Source organism: Nyctibius grandis, chromosome 6, assembly GCF_013368605.1.
Source record: "Nyctibius grandis isolate bNycGra1 chromosome 6, bNycGra1.pri, whole genome shotgun sequence".
NCBI classification, from domain to species: Eukaryota; Metazoa; Chordata; class Aves; order Nyctibiiformes; family Nyctibiidae; genus Nyctibius; species Nyctibius grandis.
The window spans coordinates 35,566,848-35,585,405 of NC_090663.1; the positions used below are offsets into that span (position 1 = coordinate 35,566,848).

At 41.0% G+C, this 18,558-nt stretch overlaps 1 protein-coding gene across 2 annotated transcripts in view; it reads right to left on the minus strand.

Moving 5' to 3' along the window:
* The window catches only part of MTUS1 (microtubule associated scaffold protein 1), a 135,412-nt gene that overhangs the window by 85,681 nt on the left and 31,173 nt on the right, over window positions 1-18,558 (minus strand). For both annotated transcript variants that reach the window (XM_068402683.1, XM_068402682.1), the window contains exons 2-3: window positions 11,533-13,764; window positions 9,073-9,268 (exon numbers count right to left, since the gene is read on the minus strand). In XM_068402683.1, the coding sequence (XP_068258784.1) occupies window positions 9,073-9,268; window positions 11,533-12,618 (1,282 nt within the window). In that variant the 5' untranslated portion in view covers window positions 12,619-13,764. The remainder of the gene's footprint in view (window positions 1-9,072; window positions 9,269-11,532; window positions 13,765-18,558) is intronic.

Below are 18,558 nucleotides of genomic sequence, written 5' to 3' on the forward strand. Positions count from 1 at the left end.
CACAAGGCTACAGGCCCGGATGGGATTCACCCTACAGTAATGAAGGAACTGGCAAATGAACTTGCCAAACCACTCTCAATTATCTACCAGCAGTCCTGGTTAACTGGAGAAGTTCCAGATGACTGGAAATTAGCAAATGGTAACGCCCATCTACAAGAAGGGTCGGAAGGACGATCCAGGGAACTATAGGCCTGTCAGCCTGACCTCGGTGCCAGGCAAGGTGATGGAACAGATCATCCTGAGTGCCATTACACGGCACATGCAGGACAATAGGGGCCAGCAACATGGATTCATGAAAGGCAGGTCCTGCTTGACCAACCTGGTCTCCTTCTATGACAAAGTGACCCACTTAGTAGATGAGGGCAGGGCTGTGGATGTAGTCTATCTAGACTTCAGTAAGGCATTCGACACTGTCTCCCACAGCATCCTCCTAGACAAACTGGCTGCCCAGGGCTTGGATGGGTGGACTCTTCAGTGGGTTAAAAACTGGCTGGATGGCCGAGCCCAGAGAGTGGTGGTGAATGGGGCAAAGTCCAACTGGTGGCCGCTCACTAGCGGTGTTCCCCAGGGCTCAGTTCTGGGGCCGATGCTGTTCAGTATCTTTATAGATGATCTAGATGTAGGGATTGAGTGCACCCTCAGCAAATTTGAAGATGACACCACGCCGGGTGGGAGTGTCAATCTGCTGGAGGGTAGGAAGGCCCTACAGAGGGATCTGGACAGGTTAGATAGATGGGCCGAGACCAACGGCATGAGGTTCAACTAGAACAAGTGCCGGGTCTTACACTTCGGCCACAACAACCCCATGCAGCGCTACAGGCTGGGGGAAGAGTGGTTAGAAAGTGGCCCGGCAGAAAGAAACCTGGGGGTGCTGATCGACAGCGGCTAAACAGGAGCCAGCAGTGTGCCCAGGTGGCCAAGAAGGCCAATGGCATCCTGGCCTCTATTAGGAATAGTGTAGCCGGCCGGTCTACGGAAGTGATCGTCCCTCTGTACTCGGCACTGGTGAGGCCGCACCTTGAGTACTGTGTCCAGTTCTGGGCCCCGCACTTCAAGAAAGATGTTGAGGTGTTGGAGCAAGTCCAGAGGAGGGTGACCAAGCTGGTGAAGGGTCTGGAGGGTCTGACCTATGAGGAACGGCTGAGGGAGCTGGGGTTGTTTAGCCTGGAGAAGAGGAGGCTCAGGGGTGACCTTATTGCAGTCTATAACTACCTGAAGGGAGGTTGTAGTGAAGTGGGAGTCGGCCTCTTCTCCCAGGCAACTAGCGATAGGACAAGAGGACACAGCCTCAAGCTTCGCCAGGGGAGGTTCAGGTTGGACATTAGGAAGAATTTCTTTTCAGAAAGGGTTATTAGACATTGGAATGGGCTGCCCAGGGAGGTGGTGGAGTCACCATCTCTGGATGTGTTTAAGAAAAGACTGGACATGGCACTTAGTGCCATGGTCTAGTTGACATGGTGGTGTCAGGGCAATGGTTGGACTCAATCATCCCTGAGGTCTCTTCCAACCTGGTTGATTCTGTGATTCTGTGATCATCAGTGCTACAGAGCATTGTATCTGCAGGTAACAACAACCACAGAATCATAGAATGGTTTGGGTTGGAAGGGACCTTAAAGATCATCTAGTTCCAACGCCCCAGCCACAGGCAGGGACACCTTTCCTCTACACCAGGTTGCTCAAAGCCTCATCCAACCTGGCCTTAACCAAACCAATCCTTTTCATTCTCTCAAACACTCCCACTGTCAGAACACTGACTGGGGTGTTTTCAATTTGGGGGAGAGAGAGGGAACATCTACTGTTAAATTTCACTTTTTTCCCTTCTTATTTGTCCCAGTTATGAAATGTGGCAGACTTCCCTCCAGTTAAACCCTTCTGCCATCAGACAGACTCCTCCCTTCCTAGTCTTCCCTCAGGCTCAACTCATTGCAGGGGATCTCTCGAGCACCTAGAAACAACCCTTCTCCTCCCCAGTCTCAAGTCCAAACTCATGCCTGCTCCCCAACCTCCAGTGCTGCCTGCCATCGTGCTGCCTGCTGCATTTACTCAATTTTAGCTTTTTACTTTTGTAGGCAGCCCTGTGAGAGATCATGTCCACACAGTCGTGCTGTCATCTCCTACAACCTACAAGCAGGTAGTTTTACGCCAGCTTCCCAGGGCAGCTGCACAGTGTGGCAAAGCTTGCCCACTCCAGCTTTGCCAGGAGACTGTTGTAAGCTGTTTGCATCCTGACTTAAACAAACCAACCCCAACCACTAGCTTTAACACAGCTATTGGAAAGTTCTGTCTGTTTAGGAGTAGTGGGCACAAGGAGAAGTCAAATCAATGTACTACAAGGAAAGTGGAGGCAAAAGAAAACCACCAATCACATCCAATTATGCTTTTAATTTTTTGTCTAGCTCTTCATACCACACACTTCTTCATGTTATGCACTGAGAATTTTTTGATAGTTTGCAGCTTTTATACACACGTTATCTATAAACATTTTAAGTTTTCTGTTGCAGGAGGTCATGCATTCCTTGCATGAAGAAGGAACCTCACTGTAGCAAAACATAAACACAATTTTCTTCAGGAAGGCAAGGATTCCTATTTCTCTCCTCCTTTACCTCCACTCCTAGAGAATTCAGAACTACCCAGTACAGGTGAAGAGTTATTTGAAGACACACCAGCATGTCCTTGCAAGTAAATGACTAGGTACCAAGAAATTCCCCTGCAGGGAAGCAGTGCACACCTCACTCCTAAAGGAGAATATTCTTATAAATGCATCCACATTTCTGACAGCATTGATATGTGGACTGGTAGTATCAGCCTCTGCAAGTATGATCACGTTTCTTGCTACAGGTATATTAAAACCCTGACATGGCTAGTCAAAGTCACCTGTAAGAAGTCCAAGAATATATGTGAAAACTTAATTCCCTACGTGTGGTCACTGGTGGCACCTGAAACAAAGCTGACAGGATTAAATGCTCCCTTCTAGAAGCTGGAAGTCAACAGACTACCGGAAATATCATAGACTTTGGAATAAAGATCATTTAAGTTCATCTTCAAAAGTTGCGATCCCCCCCACCTTCTTCCCCTACCCTCAGAAAACTCAGAGGACCACACCTAAGGCTATCAAATCAGAGACAAAATCGATCAACTTGCTTTGAAATCATTCATTGTAACAAATCCCATAATATCTCACAAAAAACACATTCTGCTTTTACTCATTTCTCATGGTCCATTGGACTTATAAAACTAAATAGGAAATAATTTGTTCCAAATGGGTGTTTTTATGCTGAACCCTATGTAAGGCTTGCAAAACGTGAGTAATATCTATCCCACAGTGAGAGCTCCTTGTTAATGAAGTATAACAAAAGAAAATAGGTGTCAAAGTTAAAGGAAATTTTTCTGTTAGCGTGTGTACCTGAATGACCAGCATCTGGGGTAGAGGCTCGGCACAAGGATATACACACTGCTCCAAGCAGCTTCCAGCAAGCTATTCCTGTTGAGGATGGCCAGGAAGCGAGGGCGAAGTGGAGTGGTAACATTAGCAGGGAAGCCCAACTCAAGCAATCAGAGATTTCAAGAGGCAGAAGGGACGACTTGCGAGGCTCCTAAGCCCTCACAACTAACGCTGCTTCCTGAACTCTCACAAACTGGTCAGCTGGACAAAAGTCCTTTCAGATACATTAGGTAAGTTATTCCTCACTTTATAACGCAAATTAAAAGAGAACTGGTTATGAGAAACACCGTCACTACGCAGTGGAGCTCTCTGGGTGAAGATGACCAAAGACAGATGATAGACAAGCTTTATGTCATACTACAGACACATTATGCTCCATGGAGACCCATGTATGGGTCTTCTCCTTCTCACATCTCTGAAGGTGAATACAGGAATTTTAAGTTCACTTTTAACACAGATTTTAATTACTGTAATGAAGCACTACATATGTATTAAAGAAAGGGAAAAGGTGACGAAGTAATCTGAACTCAGCAACAAATATTATAAGGACAAATAATGATGTTAATCCATAAAAAAAGCTGGCTGTTCTGCAAAAGAAAAAAAAAAAAACCAAGCAGCATAAAGACTGGTTGAAACTAAATTTTAAGCCTTATTTATAGACTCTGGTGTATTTCAGGTTTGTTCATGAGAAAGTATATGGATACACTTACAAGTAACTCTCCAGTCCAGCATTTTGATAAAGTCCTGACAGTTTCAGGTCAGAAAACCTGGAAGTTATGTTTGCCTTTTAAAATATTTTGTTTCCTCTTGGCAGCATGTGAATCCAACTTTAGAGAGTCACATGGTAGATAGCAGGAACGATACAAGCTGAAAAGTGATTTGCAGTAACCATGTTTGGTTTAGCTCCTGGTTCAGTGTCAGAACATAGACTCAAGATTGTGAGAACGCTTAGTGAAACGAAATTGGTTTGGTTCTGCTTCGCTAGTGTTGTGAAAGGCTATACCAAAAAGTGTTGAATTACCAAGTTTATATACATTTCCAGCTGTATGAAAACCAACTGAAACCATTTGGTTTCGTTTTTTCCATCTGAAAAGCCCGTTCTTTGTGCAATAAATAGCCACAACACTCCAATAATGAACACAGTCTTCATCTGTTACAGCCTGTTCTGGTTTTAACTTTGGAAGCTTCTCTGAATTACACATTTAAGTGTAAGATCAGAAGGAATTTAGCAATCCCAAGTGAACAAGAAAATCAGTATTTCAAAGTATCACTAAACCTTTTGTAGTCTAATGCAACTTAAACGTGTTTCCTATAGCATATGGGGAAGTATTTTTCCTGTGCTTCAGTTAGTTGCAAAACACCGGAAAAGTCCTTCCGTATGATCAACTTTTCCTAAGGAAAAGGTCTCACTTGTCCAAAATCTTCTTCAAGGAAACACAGAATTCAGACTGTTGAGCTTCTCTCTACCCATGCTTTCATTATGCTAGTTAAATGCTATGAAAATACTAGCAAGTGAAAGAGGGAGTACCATTGGACTAAACTCATGGAAAAGATAAGTAAAGCACAGGGCTTTACTCGGTTATCAGTGACTTAACTCAAGAGACAAAAATGGTACCTAAAATGTCAGAAATAACTGTCAGACAGTGAAAGACATTTTGGTTACAAAGATGATTTACATGGCTTCCATTAATTTCTGGAAGTCTTTAACAGTAAGTAGAGGAATAATATTTTTTGATGCTTTCATATCCCCAAATAGTTTCAATTACGCGAAAGGCTTGACAGAGCTCTCATAGTTAAGACATCAACAACAACATGAAGTTTCATGCAGTAGGAAATGACTGAAAGCAATGGTATTACTTTAAGGCAGAAGTGTAAGTGAAGTATTAGCATATCTTAACTTGCAGGTAAAGCTCCATTCCTTTACATACTTACAGGTAGGTTGCAGTCAGCACTAAAAGAAAAAAAGACACAGTGGTGGGCTTTTACATTTTTAGATCTTAAGTAAACCATTCATATCCCTATTTTACGCTGTTCAAACACAAATCAACCAACCTCCTGTGGCTCAAACTGTCACAGTGTTTCCATTCAACTGAATGGGTGGTAGCATGCAGTTGCTGGGGCAGGCTGACAGTAGAAGAACTTGGAGTGACGTTTCACTGGACCACCAAACCTCCTTGGCTTCTCCAGTCCCCTTCTACCCCTGCCTTCAAGTGAGAGAAAGACATGACTCTTCCCAAACCATAATACCTCAACTATCAGCAGCCTATTACTCCTCCACAGTGGTTACGTACATCCAATTAGAAGGCTGTGTTTGCTGGGAACAAAAACAACAGTTGTTTTCATTTCTAGGACTGGTTGAAAGTCCTGAGCCAGGACTCCAAAATTACACATGCCTTCCAGTAAGAACCAGGTAACTCAAACACTTTATTCTGTGTCTTGAATTCTAATAAACGTTTTCACTAATAGAAAACTAACATGGCAAAAGGCATAATACCTGCCATCCAGTACTACAGAAATCTAAGCACACCACCATGGAAAAATTAGCTCTAGAGAATTAAGATTTTTGTTTGAGAATGAGTATGTGATTGCAGGTCATTCTCTCTTATGTAGGAATGGAGACAAATAGTTACAGAAATAATTTTGAGGCATCTAGCTTGCAACTGTGACCCGATTTCTAGATTTGCTGCAGAAATGGGGCTTCGTCATTTCACAAACCACTTCGGTACACTGAATGAAGTTGGGCTCACCTTTTAGAGAACCAATATCGAATTCAGCAAACACTCAGATTTCCAGCCAAGATACACTAATACTGGGGAACAGCGGTCAGCAACCACTTTGAAATAAATAAAAATGTTATTTCTAGCTTAACATGCTCTGCAAATAACATCACAAGAATATAATGCTTGAGACACAAGGTTTCCTCTCCTTCTGCTGTCTCCTGTTCGGGACATGATCGGGGAATTTCCTTAGATGCATGCTTCTATTGGGTTAGTGCATTACCACTGAAAACTTCAGGTTTACATTTACAAGTGAAAAAAAATTACCAAAATCTCAACTCCTGGCAAGTTGCAAGGAGTATGTATATAATTGGTGTTTTATACAGGACATTTGTTCTTTTATTTCTTGGTTGTACGGAAGTTTCCTGCTTCCCACTCAAAATGACCATGCATGATAGAATACACTGCTCAGAAGCTCTTGATTATTCTGGGAATAATACATATACTAATACATTCTGGACAGACGGACTGCTTCTCTCCCTCAACATACACATGTGAGAGATGACACAGAGCTATACCATCACCTCTCTTGTTCAGAGTATTTAATGGACTCACTACACTGATTTGTCTTCCTACCCAATGATCTAAATACAGTCAAGAAATGGTTAAGAACTAGCTGCATTTATGTTAGCACCTCAGGAAGCAATGAGGTCGCTAGGATTTGGACGTTTTAAGACTCAGTTTGACAAATACTTGAACAATCTAGTCTGACTTCAGTGCTGACCCAGTTGCAGGCAGAGGGGGCTGGACTAGATGACCTTCAGAAGTCCTTTCCATCCTGGATTTAGCTAGTCTGTCTGTAGTCTGGAGAAATCCTGACAGCAAACAACTGTATGGCTACTGAGTTATTTATCTATGCTGCTGGAATTATGTCAAGGTACAAGTTTAATACTGAAATGCTCAAATGCCTTAAACTGGAAGAAGTAGTTACTCCCTACAGAAAGGCTTTAGCTAAACAGGGAACTGTGTTTCAGTTACAAGCTGCCACTTGACCACAGTAAGTGTATGTAGAGTTTTACTTCAAAAAACTTTAAAAACAGATGGGGCAAGCAGCAGTGGATAGGGTTTACCTGAAAGGTGTCATCGCATAATACAGTGAGGCTTTGGTAGCAATACCAAGTAACTTCTACCTTTCCCCATCCTTGCTTCTACCACCTCTAATCCCATCCTCTGATTTGCATCAGTGCTAAGTTTAACAGAGAGCAAGGAACCACATTTAAGAACTCCCTTGGCAAGGGATGGGGAAATTAACCTGATATACTTCAGTGCATCAAATCCTACTTTGTAGCACCAAAACATTGCATAAGCAAAATGAAGGGTAAGATGTGCTAGGAACGGTGGGCATTGGCAGGGATGCTAGGGAGAAGGCATGAAAAAACTTCTTCTCATGGGCAACGTTAAAAGTTCCAGTCTTGTCAGATCATAGCATGAGTTTGAAATGCTGAGGTATTGCTTCATGCTTTTACCTTAAGCCTTTTTCCAACAGGAAAAATTTGGAAGGTATTCTACCGACCACCGTAACTTCCACATACAATGAGTTAAGGAGTCACAAGTTGAGCTAAAGAAACTTGGGGAGTAAAGGCTTTTATTTTCAACAGCAAATGACTTCTGCTTCCGAAAGTGCATCTGATTTTTTTTTTTTTAATGAAGGGAAGAAGTTAGTCCTGCAACCCAGCCATGCTTAGATTTATTTCTAGTGACAGTGTCATAAATCTATTCTGGATTAATAATCTAAGGGACAAATATCCATCTATATCTATATCCATGTCAGTTCTTCTAAGACTGTAATTACAGATAGGAAAGCTCTAAACTGGTATTCAGAGAGGTGATGAGTCTTCCAAGAAACTGGTGGCTTACAGGTAGGTAGGTACCTGGTTCACTGAGCAAGTCCCTCATATTAGCAAGGATTAAGTCAGAGAATAGCCTATATCCACTTTCTTTGAGGGACTCATCCCGTAAACAGCTACAGCTACAGATTTTATCATGCCTCACCACCTATATATAATTAAGAGGAGTATTTTGGCCTGTTTTATAATCTTAGATTGAGTGGGTTAAAGAAAAGAAAAAGAACAGGTTCTACTGGCTATACCTGGGTGTGCACACTTTCCAAATTACAGTGTATTGTAGCGTAGTCATTCATAGCCAGGCTACCTTTGCAAATAGCTATATTGCCACACTTTGTTAAAAAAAAAAAAGGTACATAACCTACAAGAGCATTTCTGAATCTCTACAATACAATTACAGAATGTAGTTTCCAGTCACCAGATTTGAAGAGCAGCCTACAGACTAGATGTGAGATTCCCCCTCCACCCTTGGTTTTAATCAGTCTGAGCTTAATTAGCAACTCAAGCAGTAGTCTCTCCTTCAATTATGTTCTCCTCTTTCTAGAAACTATAGAGCTGTACGAAAATTAGGTTGAATAAAATATGTTACGTCCTGAAATAAGGGCTCATTGCCGTTGGGATAGCATACAGTTGCTTATAAATGCTTTGTACCTGAGGCTCTGTATTTTCTCCTCTTCACTTTTACACCTTTCAAGTAATTTTAGTTGTAATTCTGCAAAGTACTGTTATATAACCAAATTATAAATAATAATATTTAAATATTGTTTCTTCTAATAGCACATCCTCCTAAACACATTCCTTACAAAATGAGATTTTACAATGATGATGTAACCTGCCTTCTTCTGCCCCGCCCCGTAATAGCAATTGTGATTTAGATAGAATGATATGTAAGCACCAAAAATACAGCTCTGTACCATCCTAAAAGTTCTGTCAGAAACTACATTAAATATGATATCTTCATTTTAAGAAACTGGTTAAATGGTAGTATTCCAGTGAAAAATTCTCTTACCAGAGCTTGATGACAGAACAACTCCTTTGTGAGAAGGCTCTTTAATTGTGTTGATAGTTTTATTTTCACATCCTCTCTTCGGGGGCAACACAGATGGCACAATTTTAACCTTGGGAGCTGATACACTTCGTAGTGTGACTGGGCCTTTCTTCGTTATGTTTTTCCCTTGTGTTGTCCCATCTTTCACAGAAGGCATCTGTTTTAGGAAAAAAAAAAAACACAAAACCAAAAACATAACAACAACCAACCCCACACACCACCACTGTGAGAAGCTGAGGATCTCCCTTTCCAGCATCTATAATGAATTAGTGACCACACAGGTAAGGGATATGCTTAGCTGTCTGCTGTCACAGTGTCAACATCTGCAGTTCAGAACTTCAAGAATCATCTCCTGAATGGCCTTCAGTAACAGAAAACTACTAGTTTGAAGCTAATCACTGGTAATGACAAACACCCTAAAGAGGTTACAGAGGTCATTTTACATCAGAATTTCTTCCTCTTCCTCCCCAAACTCTATTAAGCCATTAAATTACATGACTGCACCTAATCTGAATACGAATTATTTGCCAAGCAACTACACAAGTTAATGCACTGCGAAGTTAGTTGTCCTGTACTGCCTGAAACATCACAGCACTTACAACAGGTTTCCTAGTCTAGGTCTTATGTTACAACACAGAAACAGGTTAAAATCTTTCACATTCAAGTGCCATAGACAAAACAAATTCAGGAGTGGACCCAGGACAGGTTTAAAATAATTGGTTTATACGGAGCACTCATCTACCTTTCATAGAGAATTCTCGCTCCAGTTTACATAGGCACTAATTCATGACCACTCACACTGTAAAGATAAGCCTATAAAGGTAAACTCATAAGAATGTACAGCTCTTCATATGCTTTTCTGTGACTCAAGCTGGTATGCAGCGATTTGGTCATATTAATGCACTTTTGACTCCAATCCTCATCTTCGTTTTCAGAAGTTAATCTGCACTTTTCAGAAGACCACTTACTAAATTTAGTCCAGCTGAATGGTCTACTGCTCATCTTATAGAATTTGCTCTATGAATTTTCCAGGTACCAGCAGAACAATTAGTATCACAAAGGCTTCAATCTTGGCAACAGGGTGAATTAAAAGCATTCTCTCCAACCCTTGGCACCAAAATGAAGGAGTGAAGCAGAATCCAAGCTCTGAAAGACTTCAGAATTAAAATAGACCATCCTTGTTTTCATGTTCTTTTAGGTTTTCAAGTTAAATTATTTATTATAATAAATAATTTTATTTATTTTCTTCTGTAATGTTTCAAAAATGGATAGCTGTTTCTGTTTTACCTGAAGTAGCTTCCTCCGTATACTGAACTTTATTGGAGTTTTTCTGGCAAATTAGTAAAGCCTGACAAAAATTCAGACAATGCCAGTTCTGCTGCTAACAGCTGCTGCCTCCATTTCACCAATTTAACATAAGCTGTTGAACCCACAAGCGAACCACAGGAGGGAATGCATATAGCATCAAACTCCAACTCTGTATCCCTGCTATGCCTCCTGAGATCTTGGTCAACCCAGCCCTGAAGCTCTTCCCTTCTTTCTCACCGTTCCTTTTCTTTCAATCTTCTTTCACAGCATTTGAAAGCAGCATGTTTCCCCTGACAGGCAGCTGACTCGTCCGAAAATATTTCCCAACCAACCAGCACACGCATACCTCCCGGCCAGGAAGTTTGCACCTTCCAGCTGGCTGACTGCCCAAAACCAGGTATATGCCCTCTGCATGAGAAATATTTCCTGGCTACTCTTAACTATTGTAATGAGTCACGGTTCTACTTCAAATCAACAAACCCCCAAATTATTCAAATCAGACAGTTAAATTAAGATGTTAAAAACAAAACGCTTGACCAACTTGTTGGTCTTTGGGTTTTGTGTGACTTAATATTATTGTTAATATATGCACAACATTTCTGTTAGTAAATTTAAAAAGTGTAATTTAGTTCTAAAGCACATTTTGAAAGAAAATACTGAAAACAGCAATTTATCTCTAATGTCTATTTGAAGTTACAGCACCACTAGAATTATCTTGATAAAAGTGCATATTAAAAACTATATTTAGAAAAACCTCACCAAGTTATGCCACACAATTTTACCAGTTTGACTAAATTAAGACTTGCTTGCTTTTATCAGAAATCTTACCAACTGCATTGTCTTAAGACTTCACCAAAAAAAATTTGATACCATGGAATAAGATGAAGGCTGACAGCACTAAATCACACTTAAGGCCAAGTGCAACCAGTTTGTAAAAAGGTATTTCTTCGCCCCCTTTATTAGGGAGAGACTTAACATCAGAAATCAAAATTACAGTGACATTTGTATACACAAAACCCATTCCACAATTTCCATTTAGCACTGAGAGATGCGGAATTCCCTTTTTCCAAATGTACAAAACATATAATTAAGTATGTAAAGAAAAAAGCTTACCGAAGGAACAGAGTGCAGGTCAAACGTTTCATTTGCCACATCTTTTAACAAGGCTGCTTCCAGAAGAACTCCCATGTTGCTGCTTTGCTCTTTTTCACCTCCGGTCGGGTAGATGTTTTGAGCACAGGGCTGGATTAAAGAGTTTGAACTTTCCATTTTATCATTCAGCATCTCTTTCGAGTTCTCTACACACGTTGGAAGCGCAGCAGAAACCGAGGAGCATGCTGAATGGGTAGAGCTTGCTTTGCCAATGTCTTCCGGATTCTGCTTTAACGCAGGTGGCTTTGAAGCCTTGTGGGAAGCGTTTCTGGGATGTGTTGTGGCATGTACGACTTGGCTAGTGAAGAGGTGTTTGTTAAGATGTAGCTTATGGGGTTTATTCACAGGCAATTCCACTTCAGTGTCTTTAGCTAGATCTATTTTCTTTTTCAGAGCTTTTATAGAGGGGGACAATTGCCCCGGGGAAGCAATCAGTGAAGATGAGGAGACAACTGATAGTTGGGGGGACTGGGGAGACTGTTTTAATGCTGCACTGTCTCTTGACTGTAGCACAGGTCTAGACATAACCTTTGGCTTCACGTTTTTGAAATTAGGTTTGGGAAAACTAACAATCTCCAATTTCTTCGCTTTGGTTATTGCTGACACAATAGGAGACCTGCCCACTGGTTTTCCTGCAGTTTGACCTGAACTAGCTTTAAGCAAAGGCCTTCTATTATGTCCTGCTACAAACGCCTCATTTGGTCTTAGTTTAGGAGACTTGTCTGCAAGTTTTGCCGGACTTGAAACAGAAAAAGTTGTCTTTTTTGATCGTTCTTTAGGGGTTGAAGTACATAGAGCAGAATCGCCTTCCCCAGCCACAGGACTGAAGACCACAAAAGTTGCTTCGCATTTCAGGTCAGGCATAACAGTCCTCTTTAATTTTGGTACGCTGCAAGACATGAAAGAGGCGTTGTGCTTATCCTGAAGAGTAGCATTTCCCGAGGTACTTTGTTCTTTGGTTAAGGGTTCATTGGTTTTCTTTGATACTTGTTCTCCATCCATTTTATCTACTGGGAGAAGGTGCACATTATTTACCAGACAATTCATGCATGTTTCAGCATTGAAATTCCCAGTTGCATCATGGTCAGGGGCATCCTGCAAGGATTTCACTTGGTCATCTTCATTAATATTAATGCACGGTGATAATCACCTTGCCTATAAGGATTTATACATCCAGAAGCTAGTTTTACAGACTGTGCTTCTGTTTCCTGTGATTCTTTATCAGTCTTGTTAGTGTTTTTTACAGAGTGTTCGACATCTGCAGAGGCAGGACGATATACTTCAAGTTCTGAATAGGCATCTGGGCTTTCCGAAGCCACTATCATAGAGAAGAAATTAGGTGTTCTTTCTGAGCTGGTTCTATCAAATTTCTCTCTCATACATACTTCAGAAGAGATCAGCGTCTCCCTCAGATGCATGTTGTCACTTTGATCAGTTCCCAGAGTTTCACCTATAACATTAGTAACATCCAATGTGCTCAGGTGGCATCGTGCCCTGTCATTTATCAGGGACGATGTGTTCTGCTCTGAAGCAGGAAGAGGTAATACACACTTAGAGTCAGTCTGACTGTAAGGCACAGATTGATTGTTACTCTGATTTTGCATTTTTGCCATAGCAGCATTACCTTTCAGTAAGTTTGTTGTTTCTTTCAAGTCACAGTTCAAAGGATACACACAAGTCTGTTCAATCACGGAAGATGTGCACGCAGCATCTGCATCTCCCAACAGAGCTCCTGTGCAGTTGTATTTGCCAGGTGTCTTCTGCAGAGGAAGTGCTTCAATACACTGCTGTTTTAAAAGAATACTTCTGAAGTCACTCTTATTTTCAAGAACAGTATCATCTTCATTCTCAGTCACTATATTTTGGTCAGTTGAATTACTGTGTGTCTTGGTGGCACAATTCTTTGAGGAAGGTGTAGCCCTGTCACATGCGCAGTTATTTCCGTTATCATCCCTTCCAAGTAAGGAAGACTTCAAGCCATTCTTTGCTTTGTCATCAGACTTGTCAACATTCATTTTGAAGGCTAAATTTTAAACTCTTTTCATTTTATATTTATTTAAAATCCCAGAGAATGCAGATTCTTCTGAACTTTGCAGGAAAAAAACAGCTTTTCCCTGGAACTTGTCAACTGTCCTCAAAGGTATTTAAAAAGTAGTACTTTGTTTTCATGTTTCCCAAGAGGATTCAAAAGTTCTGGAATTAAAAAGAAATTAAAAATGATTAGCCAAACCAGGATTTTAAGATAGTAATCATTCTTAAGCTATTATTCTTTGAATCAAGTGCAGCCATTTTGACCAGCTTCCTTAAGGAAACTAGGCTTTTGCAACAATGCCATCTGTGCATGTTTACCTTCACAAGCCATTTCCACTTCCCTGACTGCCAAGCAACTTTTGAACCTTTTGGTCAGCTGCAATTAAGTGTGACTTTAGGGTTGCATTCTCAGATACTTGGCTTGCTAGGCTTCCACAGAAGCAAAGGAACAACCCAAAAGATTTGGTTCCTCAAAAGGAAAAAGGTACCTGAGGGACTACATGATAGAATGAACCATCATTTTCCCCCTCTTCCAATAGCAGGTACTTAACAAAAGGGCATGGTTCCTCACACAGTGAGTGATCAAGCCATGAAGCTTCGTATTGCACGGTACTTGAAGGCCAAAAGCTTACACAGGCTCAAACACAAGCGGGTAAGAGCCACGTAAGAAAAATCTGTCCAAAACTGAACACCAAACTACCTCAAGCAGCTCTCAGTCACAAGCTGCAAGCAGCTAGGAGAACTCTAAGAATCACTACATGCTCATGCTGTTCTTATACTCTTCACTCAGCATTTAGCCCTGGTTACTGCTGGAGACAGGACACAGCATTAGGTGGATTTTCAGTCTGACCATGTACATAAGAACATACACGTGACCAGACAAGTTTGCACGAAGACAGGAAATTAAGAGAGATATAAACTGTAATAATGATGAAATGCTGCTCAGTATAAGCTCAGATCTAGAACAGACACCAGAGCAGCAACATAGCAGCAACACTAAGAATCCCAGTAAAGAAAAACTTCAGTGCTTATCCCTTGATGGACATAGCAAAGAGCAGTAACAACCCAGACAGCAGTTTTCCTCTGCACTGAAGGCTTTTTTCCCGCCTTTCTAGGAAGCGATGCACAGTGGAGGCAGCTCAATACCTTTAAAGAGTCGTCTTAAGACAGCTGAGCTGAAATAAAGAGAAGACAAGGAAGTTCATAATCAGCTTTGGGGTTACACCAGTACACTACCCCAGTACTGCTGGGGCAGCCAACAGGCAGATGCACATGGGACACCTTCAGAGTCACTGGAGAGCAGCTCCTTACATAGCAACAGCCTCCATCTTCTATAAAGATGACACAAGATTAGCCAAGTGGGGAAACAATTCCAGCATCCTCTCCAGCAGAGGAAAGCCACATATACTCACCTCAAACCCTACAGAAGCAGAAAGGGGGGGTGGGGGGGAGATGGCATAGGGAAAAACACCCCAAAAAACTAAAGAGCCCATGCAATGTATAAGGACAAGTTCCTAGCAAGCCCTAAGACTGCACTCAGGTACCAAAACCACAAGGACATGAATGAGAGAGACGATCCAAACTGTCCAAAGTAGCTGGATGATCTCCATAGCACAACTCCATATGAAAGGCTCCTAGTGCCAAAAATGAGACCAGAGGTAGGAAAAACTTCAGATTTATAAGATATGGTTGCAGTGGGGTGAGGGATCTGGCAGGAAGAAGGGTCACTTCCAGAGCAATAAAGTCTAAATGGGAGGAAGAGAGTTCACTGGATCCAACAAGGGAATCAGGCTGAAGATGCGTTCATTGACAAAGGCCAGCTTCCCAACTGAAGAACAGGGAAATTGGACAGGTATTGAACACCATCATATGTCTGGAGTGACAGATCCCACTCTCCAAAGAACAAGGAGGAGGACACTTGTCATATAAAACAATAAACAAACAAAAGTCAGTGGTGTTTAACTAAAATGCAGACACCAGAGTGTGGTGTCCTCAAATGAGGATACTGATATAAAGATGTATTTAAAATTTGGTGGGAAGAAAGCAGCAGGACATGAACAACAGGATCAAGTATATAGGATGGACAGAATAATGCACACTAATAAGAGAATTATATTAAAGACTGAAATTATTTCAACTGTAAGTTGAAAAAAAAAACCACAACAAAACAAACTAACAAAAAACCCCAGCGAAAACAGAAAACCAGAGAATATTTGATCTGGACGCGTTCCTGTGTGACATGATCTAGGTAATCCTGCTGCGGCAGGGGGATTGGACTAGATGATCTTTCGAGGTCCCTTCCAATCCCTAACATTCTGTGATTCTGTGTGACTCAACCATCTCAACTGGAGTGACAATACTGGCTGCAATACAGTAAGACAGGTCTCAAGGTGGCTACAAGATCAGAAAACATAATAATAATGATGGGAGATTTCCGCTATCTTGATGTTGATTATGCACACCGAAGACTAATTCCCTGATCATATTTTTGTATGGGAATCAATAACTGCTCAGGGAAACAAGTTTGCCATGACAAGAGAAGCAACTCTTGATTTGTTCTCTAACAAAGAAATTTAAATCCTCACAGAAACCATATAAACCATTTTGGAAACCACAGCAGGGGAAAGAAAACACACTCTTATCAACAAATACTTCAGAAAGTATAAAATAAAGCCAGCATGCTTAGTGAAAGGTGAGTACTAAAAGCAAGAACGCATCATTCAAGAAGCTGACATTTTTCCTTAAACCTTATTTTCTTCAGCTGGAAACATAGCTTGAATAACTACCTTAAAAATAAATCCTTTTTCATACCAATGAAAAGTATAAAGCTTTCCACACAGGCTTAGGGCCCATAAACAGTTTTGAGTACAAAAGCAGCACTCAAATTAAGACCATTCTAAAACTGCAGGAATTTGTGTGCTCACTGTGGGCCAAACACAGAGAAGCTTCTGGCCCACAATTAGTCTTTACGTGAGACTTTAAAACACCTATCTCAAACTGAGGGTAAAAAGACCATGGAACAAGGAAAAAACAAACTACCAAGATCAGACAGCACCCTCCTCTGCCCCGCCGTTCCTCCCCCAAGATGAAATGGCTTGACTAGCTTAATATCTCCTGGTTCCTTAAGGCTGGTCTAGATCCTTTGCTTACACAGTATTATTCAATCCCTATAGAAGTATGAACAATTTTAGTACGCTTATTTTCATTTTCCATTAAGAAACGTAAGGCAGATTCAATAGTTCTTCAACAAAAAAAAAAAAAGTCTTCCCTGAAGGCAGGGCAAGAACCTGTCCTGAATAATCTTCCATTGATTTAAGTCAATCACAGAATCAGCTGCCGAAAAGTATTTGCAAACTTTGCTTTCACTGTTGTTTTGACACATTAAAACTAGCTTCTACTTGTCTGGAGACTAGCCCATAATGCAGCTTGCTTACCTAGTCATGCAACAAAAAGGTAAGATCCCATTTTGATTCAGTATTAGCTCAGATCCAACCAGCAGTCTCATCTCTTTCAAGAGCTTCTCACTACAGAAAACAGGGAACTCCAACATGCCAAGACTTAGCAAGACTGAGATTCCAAGAATTTAAAGAATGTCATGTTAGCTTACAGTTTGCATAGCTAATAATGCCAAAATTTGAAACAACACAGGCAGCTAAGTAAATCTTGATCCAATCAATTCTGAAGAAGCTCCCAGAAAAATAAAAGTAGTTTTGAGGCTGAGTAGAGTAAATGAGGAAGTGCATTAAAGTTGCATATACGAATGTGTACATTGTACGTATAGACATCTGCTCACTCAGTGCCTCTGGACTTTCACATAACCAGAGAATATATAGAAATAAACCACTGATTCAACTATTTTTAAAGCAAATTTTCACTTTTGTAAACAACCCTTTCATAAGCAACTAAGCCAGCTTCAAATACAGCTTCATATCCACATTTGGAGTCCTAGAAGTGTCCTGCATAAAAAGTGAGGTATTTCTAAGGATTAACCTATGGTGTATAAAATCTGTTAAAATAGATTAACATTAGTCCTCAAAAAAATGGACATCCTGTAACTTTGCAGGTACTAATATGTTCACCAGGCTTACGGGATGGGAAGTCTTCCTGGTGATGAGAATTTCTTTAGATTTAATACCTGCCACAGGAGGCTAATGAAAAATCAACCTCAGACAGCATCTCCTCCACAGAAGCAGTCAGTAGTAGATGCACAGACACAACAGTTGCCTTTCCTGAGAACATTCCTTCCCAAGAATATACTGTTCCTGGCAATTAGCGACTTAGAGAATTCTCTAAACAAAGTGCTACTAATAAACTTGCTTTGAGTTTATCTTGCACGAACAAGCATTATGCACATCCAGCCTCCGCAACACCCTCCAGTGCAGTACAAAAGAGTTCAGCTGTTTTGTGCTTTCAGTAAAGCTCAACTTATCAAATTGCAGTTGTATATTTGAACTGCTTACACATTGGAGAAAAAAAAAAAAAAAAAAAGAGTCTTAGTTATCAGAGCTCTAATTGTTCCCCTTCCTCAACACATAAAAGAGCTTGGGGCAACAGAAGCATCACTTTGAAAAAAAAAGGAAAAGGAGCTTGGCAAGCAGATTCTCCTAAGAGGAGAAGTGATCAGCTGCCAGCAGCCCCATACCCAGCAGAAATACACTACAACATGCAGAAGAGGGCTCAGAGCAAGATCTTGTCACTTCTACTAACCTACAAGGAGTGTCTGGGGCTGTGCTATAGAAGGGCAGAGGGACAGACAGCAACTCGTTCAGTGCTAGGTAAACAGGACTCAAAACCATTATTATAGATAATTCAAGCTACAAGTTTACAAACTACTACAAGAATGCAAGTCAATTTGTGTTAGTGTCACAATGCAAACAGCAATAATTTACGCTTTCCTGGTTCTCCATCTGGAACTCGGTTCTTTCACCCACACAATCACACAGCACTTACTCAAAC